Consider the following 12,343-nt stretch of genomic DNA (forward strand, 5'->3'; position numbering starts at 1 on the left):
CCACTGTACTTTACATCTGTTAGTGTCCCTGTCAGGAACAGATCACGTGCCCACATGACCCCGATTCTGAGGAAGTCTGGCAATCCTTACACCTCTATCAGTTTCCTCATCTGTAAAACGAGGGCTTTAGACCAGACAATCTCCAGCATCTCTTCCATCAGACCAGACAATCTCCAGCATCTCTTCCATCCTAGCTCTGAAATCCCAGGATTCTATGAAAGTGTTTCACACAATATTACGAGGGACTGCCAGACCCATACGGAGGCAAATAAAGGGAAATAGGACATATTACTTAAACTGCCATGTTTAAACATGCAGGGATCCTTGAATCTAAGTGACAGCCTAATGATACTTTAGGTGCAGTTTAAAACAACAACTTTAATCACTAAGAGAGAAATGATCATTTTCTCCATTGCTATTAATTATGTAAAAATCTTGTAAATGATCAAACACTGGGAAAGAAATTACTTAGTGATTTTTCCCCCCACACTCATGTCTCAGAGCAAAAGACAGTTATTATCTCGATGGGTGGTTTGCTTGCTAGATTTAGCTGTGTTCAATCCAAGGCATGAAGCCTTCATCCAGGAAGAGCCTGTAGTGGACACTGAAGTTTTGAGGGCTTATATATTTCTAGCCCATATACTAGAGAATAATCACATACCAGTAGAGAAAAACAAGTTTTAACCTCAATGTGCTGAGTTAGAAAGATATGACCCAGGTCCCCCAGAGTCTTGGCACATTAGTTGCCCCATCAAAGTTTATAAGTTCATACTGGATTAAAGTTGAGACCAAAATTCTAGCTGCCACCTCTTCATAGAGGATCTTGTTATAATGAACTCCACGTGAAAGACCAAGTCTAACTTAAGTGAGAAAAAATTTACTTATTGTAGAATACTGCTATAAAAAAGTGGAACTTGGAAACCTTTATTACTGACAAAATTTGATATAAGTTTTTTCTTTATGTAAATTTCTCCCATGTACCATACATGGGATCACTGTTTCTATTTTTCAAGGACCATACAGTAGTAAATATTGATAATAAAAAAATTATTGGAAAAGTATAAAAAATATAACGTATAGAAATGTTAACTAGAACAAAGCACAGAGAAAGCAAGGGCAACGTAATAGGATTTAAAGATTACCTCTATCTCTGGCCAAAAGTTTTTTTTTTTTTTAACGGCAGGGCAATTGGGGTTAAGTGACTTTCCCAAGGTCACACGACTAGTAAGTGTTAAGTGTCTGAGGCTGGATTTGAACTCAGGCCCTCCTGACTCCAGGGCCAGTGTACCACTTAGCCATTGGTTCTTAATGACCAAAGTACATATTGTACTCAAGCAATGTACCTTGAACTGAGGAGAGACACTTTCTTAGATTTCACTTCTTTGAGGGGAAGAAAATTATTTAGTAAACAATCCTAAAGGTCTTTTCTTTTTTCCTTCATCATCTTCCTGGAAAGTGATAAAAACTGAATGTTGTCTTTCCCTAGAGATTGTCTCTGCTGTAACCCAAATGCTTAAGACCTGACAGTGACAGCTAATAAGGAGGCCTCAGAGCTTGTCCTCAGTGAGACCCAAAGCTCAGAAGACAATTATTTATTTACACTGGAATGATCAAAAGCATCCTGAAGGGGGGAAGCTAGGTGGCCCAGTGAATAGAGCACCAGCCCTGGAGTCAGGAGGACCCAAGTTCAAACCCAGCCTCAGACACTTAACACAATAAGTAGTTGTGTGACCTTGGGCAAACCACTTAACCCCAATGAGGAGGAGGAGGAGGAGGAGGAGGAGGAGGAGGGGGAGGAGGAGGAGGAGGAGGGATTTGTCCAAAGGAAAAAGAAAGGAAACAACATTTTGGGGCAGCCAGGTAGCACAGCGAGCAAGAGCACCGGCCCCAGTGTCAGGATGACCTGGGGATCAAATCCAGGCTCAGACACTTAGCACCACCCAGAAACACCTGGCTGTGTAACCATGAGCAAGTTACTTAACCCCAATTGCTTTAAAAAAAAAAAAGCATCCTGAAGGAAGGCAAGTTTTTTCCCAAGTTCTACTTCTGCTTCATACTATTATAGTCAAGAAATAATGATGAGCACCATAGCTCAATCTTACAGTTCTGTAAACCAAACACCAAAACTTTTCTTTTTTCAAATCACTAACATGAAAAAATTGCCTTTTTTCTTACATGCAAATAATCAGCTTTTCAAATGGCCATTTCTGGTCTTTCTTCAGTTAAAGGATATATCTAAATGACATCACCTACGTAAATTGAAACTCGAAATGAAAAAGACTGAATTTCTCTAGATGTTTTGTGTACATTCATTCAACTGACAAAGTTCTAAGCTTACCCCATTACCTACCTGTCCCAATTCTTCATTTAGGTCAGAGGTGTTAACCAGAGGTCCTTCACCTGTTTCTTCATCAAACATATCTTCATCCCAGGTGATAAAATAGGAGCCAAGAAATTTTTGCATTTCAACTGTGACATACATGGACACCGGAATAATGTAGTTAAAAAGTACCATAAAAGCCAGGAAGTCTGTGAAAGCTTTGAGAAACTGCAAAAGGAGTAAAAGAAAAATGCACCAATTTTACGATAAAAGACACATGTATACACCTCTCTCAAGTTTAACCTTCAGGCATGTTCAGTTTACTCAAATCTGTCCCCTGCGACCTCTCCTCGCTTCTATTATTGAGCCTCTGAGTTCGAATGCTTCTTCATATCTCACAGACCTCACATTCTTCACTCAATCAGTAGGTGGGAAAAAGAGAGAAAGGCTGGCCATGTGGATCACTTACTATGAGGCACAGATATTAAAGACATTTTGGCGGGGAAAAGTGTTTTTGAAATCCCAGGATGAGGGAGGATCATAGGACAAGGAGAGTGCTTTATAAAAACCGCTATCAAGGCTTACATTATCCACACTCTAATTTCCCCCACTTCCCACTACCAAAGACACAAGGGTAGATCTGTATGCATGCTTTTTCTAGAACAGCAACCAGTGGTATAAAAGTTGGAGTTATATAGTCAAGAACTGTCAGAAGAAAAAAAAAATCTCAATTAAATATAGACCCAATTAGCAAGATTTATATTTTAAACACTAGAATCTTTTCTTTGAATGAAGTCATATTTATTAAAGGATGGGAAATTCAGAATCTCTTTGGAAACAAGACAGCACAAAGCACAAAACACTAAATATGTGAATGCCTCTTTGTTTAAAATGGTGTTTTATTTTCAGCTACTTCAAGAGATAGAGAATTGAATGGCAAACTGGGAGAGGGAGAGAGGAGATCCTAGAGGAAAGAACAGTGATATAAAAAAACAAAAGACAGCAATAAAAACTTGTGTAAAAAAAAGCAATGTCTGCATGCTGGGGAGCAGTATCTAAGCTTTTACCAACAGAGCCGGCTAAGCTTCACATTATGTAAGACCTTCCCAGCCACTCTCCTCTACCAAGCATTACGAGGCATCTCTCTGGATCCCTCAGATTTTTATATATCCAGTTTAACATGACTCTAGTATTTCAAACATATAAGTTTGTCTTGCAGTTAATTTGAGGAAATTCCAAGAAAGCATTTTCAGACCAAGTTCTTCCTAAGGACAAGAGGGCCAGGTCTCAGTATTCTTCGTCATAATGACCCTTCCCTAGAACTCTTCCCCATCATTCTTGGTCGCACAAATATACCATAAAGGATTACTTATTTCACCATGAGCCCTCACTGGTAAGACACATTTATCTCCTGCCTGCACTGTCCCAAGCAAGAGGTGTCTAAGACACGATCCCTATCAGCATAGCAGCTGGAGTAGCTGAGGGGCTAGAATTGGAGGAGTGAATGTGCTGTCTCATATTGACCCATTTAAGACATTTCCCCGTCCATACTGCTGTAGAATCCAGACAACTAGGACTGCCACAATATGTCACATGATGTCTAGTCTGGGGTAGAAAAGAAATACTGTTGGATTTGGAGGAATGGGATATCGTCTGGGAGCTAAGCTCGCCACTTACTATTTCTATGACCTTGGTTGGACAAGTCAAGTAACCTCTACAGGTCTTCAGTTTTTAAGAGGCAAAATAAAAGGGAAGGAGGTAAATCCCATGGCCTCTAAAAGTCCTGTGATTTAATGATGTCTACAAGGCTATGTTTGCTTCTTGGAATTTTTGAATTCTAAGTTCTATCTTTCCTTTGAGTAAATGGATATCGTTTGCTAAGGTGTATATGTGTATAAAGACACAGATACACACATATTTATACACAGCTATGTTAATCTTTTTAAAAGCCTCTCTCCTTTTGTTAGGATCTTGGTGTACTGGAGGCTTATTTTCCCTCCCGGTAGAACACGAGTTAGCATTCCTATCCAGAATCCCAAGGGGAAAGAAAACAAAAACAAAAACATAAGCCCTTCAGTAGGAGGGCCTTTGATCCTCACTAGAGAAAACAAATGAAGGCCTTCTCCTGACATTTGCCAGGCAATTTAGAATTGGCTGCAATCCTGTATAACCTTTGTAGTTTTAACTACTTCTTATTTTCAATCTTGAAACCAAACTCCTTCGGTTTCTCTAATTATAACTTCATGGATAAATGTATTTCTGAGCCTAAATAGCCCCACAGCACTTGGACTCACAGATAAGATTCCCCACATCCCTCCAGTTAGCTGACCTCAAGTAAGTGAGGAGACACTCCAATCCTACAGTGTGAGGCCCCTCATCCCATTAGCGTATTCAAAGATCTCAAAACATACATCTACAAGTGCAGGTTAAGAAACAAACACCTTGGTCTCCACCTGCCACCATCCTGGGATGCTTGAAAACAAGGGAGCATCTCCAGCATGTCACAGACGGAATCTTTCCCATACAAAATGAAAAATGGGGAAGCTATTTTTCAGGAAACTGCCACCAATCTGGGTGCAGATTTGGAGGGGCCTAGCACCCCACTCCTCTCTCCAGTCAGTCATAAAGAAGATTTTTTTTAATGAACCTCTTTAGACACAAGTCTAGTGTGAGGGCTTTCTCCTTTTCACCTTCTCTAGTGTAGATGCTAAGTTACCACAGACACTCTCATTTGGAGATGATTTGCTATCACATGGAGGAAATGAAATGGGTGGGAGAAAATGATCAAGTATTCTCATTTTAACATTTCTCAAATGCATAAAGATCTTCTATCCCAACTGCAACCACAGTAAGTAGCTCTAATTTATGCAGTTCTTTCAAGGGTCGGGATTCAGAGAGTTCCACATTTTAATAAAAGTGTTATGTACATCACCTCTGAACACTACAGAAAGAGTACAATATTTCAGGGGAAATTTTCCCTACCAGGTTCCTCTGTCTCTCTGCTTCTGTCTTCTGATTAAACCAAGGCTCATCTCGAAATGGGTCACTTTGCCATACATATTTCAGGACAGTATTTATCAGTGCTTTACTGATTAGGATGCAGAGGTACACAACAAGGAATACATTCATTGACCTAAAATAAAAAGGCAGTAATAGTTAATTAGTTCTTGGGGAAAGAACAAAATCCCCTCTCCTACAAACATACAAATGGTATGTGAAACATGGGAAAACTTCAGTAAGGTTTCTGATCTTTCGCTGACTTTTACCAAGCATGAATGAAGACATAAATTTATTGTTATCACTACGCACTCTGACTTTTGGCATATAAGAAAGAGAAGGGCAGGACCTTGTACATGTAACCCACATATACTCAAAACGACTAATGTTCATTAAATTCCAAATAACTGTTCACTTACTCATAACCTAAACTGAACATTAGTAGATTCAAAAATGCGGCAAGTTAAAGAGAGCCTTTTAAAAATCAATCTCTCCTAACATTAAGTGGTCAAGCAATGAGTTCAAGATTCAGCAATTTTACCCACAACATCACCACAAAGGTTGAAAATAGTATACACTATGCTGGGAAATGCAGTCATTGAAGAGTAAATGCTGAAGAGGAACCAAAATCTTAGCAGTTCTTCTGAAAGAAAATCTGATTTTCCAATATCTATTTCTGAAACAAATTTGTCATGTGTAGACATCTCGGAGACAAAGCATCCTTGTTTATAAAGAACAAAATCTCAGATTTCACTTTTGATGCAATAGTCAAGAAGAAATCAGATGATCACTTTGAAAGGTCAATCGTGCGGACAAAATGTACTTCAGAGGTCTTTTAAAAATACAGTCTGTTATAAGTGACTTATTGGTACACTGAAAACCAGTGAGCAGGAAAGATATTTTAGAGGTAAAAAAGTTTTTCTATTCATGAGAAATTGAGACACTAATCCCCTCCCCTTCCCTTTCACAGAAATGAAGGGCACACAGGTCGCCAAATAGTGGAACCAGCATTTAAACCTTGGGTCTCTGACTCTGGAGCTAATGTTATTTCCATTATACCACACAGCCTCTATAGTGTAATTCAAACTAGTTAATGGGACAATTATTTAACAGGATAAAGGACATTACACTCTTTGAAAAGGTGCAAAAAAAATGAAATTTGCTGGTATTTTTCTTTCTGCAGTTAAGACAAGTTTTATTTTATAAAGAAATTAGTCAGACAATGATGCCCCTAAAAAAAAAAAAACACCCAACATCATATATTTCATATGGCACTACATATACATGAGGCTGTTTATGTGCCTACGCTATTCTACTGTATCTCTTGAATCACTTATATCATTTCCATGTACTACAAGCATTACTGAGGGGCAGCTGGGTGGTACAGTGGACAGTGCACAGGGCCTGGAGAGAGGAAGAGCTGAGTTCAAATCCAGGCTCAGATACTTAGGAGTTGGGTGACTCTGTGGCAAGTCACTTAATCTGTGTTAGCCTTAAATTTCCTCATCTGTAAAATGGGGATAATAATAGCACACCTACCTCCCAGGGTTGTGAGGAGGGTTAAATGAGGTAACATTTGTAAAGCCCTGAGCACAATGTCTAGCATACGCTCAATGCTACATACATGTGGGCTATTCTAGAAGCAACAAGACTTACTTTTCTACAACAGATCGCTTCTGTGACTTTGACTGGTAATTTAACGCCATCTTGGTCTCCATGCCAGTATATATAGCCACACCTAAAAAAGAATAATATTTTATCAAGAAATGTAAGCATGCCTCACTTAAAACAATAGCTATAGATTACTTACAATGGTCATAAAAACCAAAACTTTGAATCATTTTAATTTCACAAGACTATTAATTTAATAAGTTAAATTAATTAAGAAATTAAAGTTTTAATTCAAATAAATTCATGAAGGTTTACTTTAAGATAAAGAAATCCCCTCCCCCTTCTCCTTAAAATCCAAATAATGTATAATATGATCAGTAAAATTAGATTTTAAAATATATTGTACTTTATTACAACAAGGCATACTTGCAATGTATTTTATGATACACTTAATTAAAAAATTAAGAAACCAGAAAATATGCCCCAAAAAGCTAAGTAGATTGGCCAAGGAACTGCAGCTGTTTTTACAGGATCTCAGAATAAATTCCCCGCAGAATTTTATTGACTGAATTCTTGCACGGATGCAATCTTGCTCTTCTGATTCTAAGAATACAGGCACTTAATCTGCAAACAATTGTATCAGCTCCCATGGCTGGATCAGTTGTGGTTTAAATATCAATAGTAATTTTCTTACTGAAGTATAATTATCATAGCAGTGAAAGCTATAGCACATCAAAGTAAAAAACATAATGCTCTTATAGTGCCATTATAGATGTTTAACTTTACTTAATGTATCCTTATTAATTTTAGAAGCCATTATTAATAATTCAATAATTAAAATAGTTACCAAAGATTTTCTCAGTGTTCTTTAGGGAGGCTCCCCTCAGAAGCAGGTTTTCTGATCCTAATGACCTGCAAAGATAAGGATTACCAAACATAGTAAGTGTTTATCAAGATAAAGTTAGTGGAACAAGACAAGATACAGAAAGAAAAATTACTGATTCGTTTAATGATGGGGCTTGACTTTAATTAGGGTGTTTCTATGTAGAAATTATGTTCAGCTGATAAAATAGGTCCAGCTTCACTGTAAAATGAAATTCTCTCTAACTGTATGCAGGATTATAAATACACTATCCTGCCCTAATAATCTTTCTTGCCTCTAGGATGTTTCTGACACTGGAGGAGACCCAGTTTGAAAAGACTTAAGACTGGTATATGAGGTTTATTTATTTTTACTTTGAAGTATACAGTTATCCCTTCCACATCACAGGGGCTAGGCTGTGTGCAGTACCTCCAAGATCTGGAAAATCTGCACAAAAGTTTTTGGCCCTTCCTTCATACCAGAGAAAACGTCTGATTTTTTTTTCCTCTTTTATGGGATGTTTGCAGTACCTTATTGGAAAATCTGGGTTGATATTATACTACAGATACTGTAATCTATTTTATGCATTTCTGAGTTTCTAAATTTTTTCTGTGTTGTCTACTTGCTTTTATATGTCTGCAGCTTCTGCAAACTTCCCCATTTATTTCTGCAAACTTCTCATTTAATTTCTTATGCAGACCTGCAATATATTGAAACCATGATGGGGAAAAGTCACGATGGGGGAGGGGATAACTGTATCAATATCCCATATACACTGCCAGCTAAACATTCTTATCCTACACTGGTTTTCCCTTTAGGGGTAAGCTTTAAGTACTTAGGGTGAAAGCTTTCATCAATCAATGCTCAATAAAAAAGCATGTACTGATTGTTTACTGTATACCAGGCACTATGTCAGATTCTGAGGATACAACATGAGAGAATGTTCATTCACCAAGAAGGCGAGAGGAATGATTTCACTGGCAGAGTGAACTCTTGGATGAGGACACTCATCCTACCAACAAAGACTGGAAGCTTCTTCACAACACAGTCTAGATTTGCCTAGTGAGCTAAGGGGTTGTGGTATGCCTAGGACAGTAAAACCAATACCAGTAAAGCCAAAGTGGGACGTGAGCCTAGGTCTTCCTGACTTGGAAGTTAGTTCTTTCTCCACTACAATAACACACATGCAAAATAAGCAGAAGGCAAATTTCACTGGGGTTAGGGATGAGGGGTGGGAGGGAATGTCCTCTTTATGTTAGTGACTATAAATAGAGACCCACACCAAAAGACCACTGGATGAAAATCCCCACGTGATTCTGGGAGGATGATCCAGGGGAACCAGATTTTGAGGGAATAGGTAAAAAGTATGACTAGTTGGGTTAAAGGCTGGATAACCCCATTTATAGTCATAACTTCAGGAAGTAGAAGGCATTTCACGGTGTTACTATGGTGTACACTTTTCCTCTCCATGTGAATCCAGCTTATCTTTCAAAACCACTTTAAGCTCAACCTTTTCCAGATAGCTGTCACAGACCACTAGAGCCCACATTTATCCCTCCCTCTTCTGAATTCCTAGAGTATTAACTCATACCACTCATGGGACACTATACAGGCATACCTTGGATAAAAAAAATCCCTGTTACAATTTTCAGCATTTAATGATTGACAGTGTATTAGATATTATAAACAACCATCGCTATAAGGTCAAGAAACACAACTAGTATTCAACTGCTGACTATATAGCTAACAATTCCCTATAATACTTGATTCATCTCACATTGGTGCCTAACAGAACTAATTAACAACTATAGGTGCAATAAACTGGTATGGTTAGCTATCCTTATAGCTTGTCTTGTTCCTTCAAACACACTATAGATTCTTATTGGGCAGGGACCATGTCATACGCATATTTTGGGGGGGGGGAAGAGGGGAAGTCAAGGCAACTGGGGTTAAGTGACTTGTCCAAGGTCACATAGCCATTAAGTGTCAAGTGTCTGAGGCCAGATTTGACCTCAGGTCCTCCTAACTCCAGGGCCAGTGCTCTATTCACTGTGCCACCTAGCTGCCCTGTCATACATATTTTTATCTATATTCCTCATAACCTAATACAGTTCCTAGAATAGTGCTTAATAATTTTTCCCCATGTGCCTGATTATTACCTCCTTTAATACAAAGTAAACTGAGGAAATAAGAGGTAATTTTCAAATCTATCCATTAGGATTACTGTTATTTAGAAAGGTTTGATAAATTTAAAACCATAAAACTAAAATTAAGTTTTGAAATAATATTATTAGCTGATTTAATTTAATTCAATTAAACTATTTTAAGTACCTACTATGTGTCAGGCACTGTGCTAAGCATTGGGGAAACCAAAAAGAAAAAGAGAGCTCCTGCCTTCAAGGGAAGCTGGAGAGGCAGGGTGTATTTAATGTAACATGATTTCATCTATGATTTTAAGTACCCCTACTATCACAGATCACTAGCAGAGAATGAAATGCTTTCAGTTTATCTAACCTAAAACAACCCTTTAATGTAAGGCTTCTTGGCTCATGAACTAGACAGAACTGAGTCCAGGGCACTGAACACTGGAGGAGAGATTCTTTGGAATATACATAATAAGTGACATGTATTTTCCAGAGGCTACAAGATAGTTTTAACCTCCATTTGTCTTCTCGACAATCATTAAAAACACAGCCTCTTAGGCTGTTTACTTGTCGTTTAGTGAATATACAAGCAATGTCAAATTACATTAGCAACCCATTCAGAATAATTCTTGCTAAAACTAGTCATTAAAACAGTCTGACAGAAAGATACCTCTGAAAAATATGGGAAAAAAGGTCACATTTTAAAGACATGAAGTATTGGAGGTAAAAAAAAAAAAATCATCCTTGGCTTTTAACTGGGAGTACCTAGTTTCAGCTAGCTCCTTATTTTTGCTTCTGATAGTGATAAAGTGGTAGAGGAATGGTTCCTGTCTCTTTGGATGTCAGAAGTTATAATTCTGGAAAGTATTAATTTTTTTTAAAACAGGTATCAACCATTCAGTTCCACTAAATTTAACAGAGTGCTTTAAAAACTCAAACATTGACAGACATTGAGAAAATATGGATATTTGGAAAAAAGGTGGATCAAACTCTAGTTGTAATTTTGTCATTTCCTTTCAATGCCTGCTAGACAATAAACTAATTTTAAATGATGGCATAGAAAGCTCTGTTTACTTCTGCAAGAAAACATATCATCCAATTTTATCCCACTGGCAATATGAATAGACCTAAATCTATTTACTCAGTCATTCACAAATTACTTTCACAAAATAAAGGAATACACTAGGTTTTCTTTCTTCATGGTAGCCTGGAGGTCACCTTAGGAATGATACAATTTTATAAATGCACTAGGCAATGGCTGTATGTTATCTGAAAAGGATTCACTAAACTCTTTGTTGATGGAGAATCCTAACAAGAATGCAGATTTTTAAATGTATAAGTGGCTTTCCTTTAAAAAAGGAAAAAAAAAACCTAATCTCAAAGGGCGGGGACCTTTAGACTCCTCTTTATTCTAGTAACTTTTTTTTTCTGGTAATAACTTTCCATTCAGCTCACTTTCACTGATAGGTGAAAAATATTTAAGATATAATATTGTCTCATTTCAGGTTAACAGTAATTTGTATCTTGATTAAATAAGGATATTTTTCTCAAACAAGCGGGTTTCATGTCCAATGCACACTTTAAAACCTGATTTTAAAAAGTTTACTTCCTCAGTTTCAGAAGCCAAATATTTCATTAACAGCAACTCCCAGGATCTTGAAATAAAGTACAAACAAAATACCTAGAAGTTCAGTCATTGCTTTCTTCTATTGTAAATAAAAAGGCTAGACAAGCAAAGGCAATAAAGCCTCAGAGAGCATGGTAAATCTTTGCAGAATATTGACAGCACTGTTATCTCTCTAGCATTTAATTGGTCTTAAGAAAGTATCATGGGGCGGCTAGCTAGTGCAGTGAATAGAGCACCGGCCCTGGAGTCAGGAGGACCTGAGTTCAAATTTGGCCTCAGACACTTAACACAAAAACTAGCCATGTGACCTTAGGCAAGTCACTTAACCCCAACTGCCCTCCCCCCCCCAAAAGTATTATATAGTGATTATTATATTAAATATTCAGCAGATTACTAATTTTTTTTTTTGCTTTTTGTAAGGGGGAAAGCAGGGCAATTGGGGTTAAATGATCTGCCCAAGGTCACATGACTAGTTAGTGTTAAGTGTCTGAGGGCAGATTTGAACTCAGATCCTCCTGACTCCTGGGCCGGTGTTCTATTCATTGTGCCACCTAGCTACCGCCAGATTATTCTTTTCTTGCAAACCCAGGGTGTACATGACCAGTCAGGCCAGTATATATAATTAACTACCTAAGGCTCTTAAAATGAAAACATTAGCTATGATTTACGTAGCATGCTTATTTTCACAACCTGATAACAGCTTATTCATGTCCTTTTATCTCCTGTAACCTACAGATATGCCCTTTGTACAAGGCAGTCCATTAAATCTGGGAAGTAAGCTA

The 12,343-nt window shown here is 37.7% G+C and overlaps 1 protein-coding gene across 1 annotated transcript in view; it reads right to left on the minus strand.

Moving 5' to 3' along the window:
* Positions 1-12,343, minus strand: part of ATP11A (ATPase phospholipid transporting 11A) — a 222,955-nt gene that overhangs the window by 58,296 nt on the left and 152,316 nt on the right. Inside the window, 4 exon segments of the mRNA XM_069094096.1 lie at positions 2,347-2,548; positions 5,303-5,453; positions 6,974-7,055; positions 7,776-7,840. Coding sequence (XP_068950197.1) covers positions 2,347-2,548; positions 5,303-5,453; positions 6,974-7,055; positions 7,776-7,840 — 500 coding nt within the window.

This window comes from Petaurus breviceps, unplaced genomic scaffold (assembly GCF_028583685.1).
Source record: "Petaurus breviceps papuanus isolate PSGF00001 unplaced genomic scaffold, PetGlider_PUasm1.0 214, whole genome shotgun sequence".
NCBI classification, from domain to species: Eukaryota; Metazoa; Chordata; class Mammalia; order Diprotodontia; family Petauridae; genus Petaurus; species Petaurus breviceps.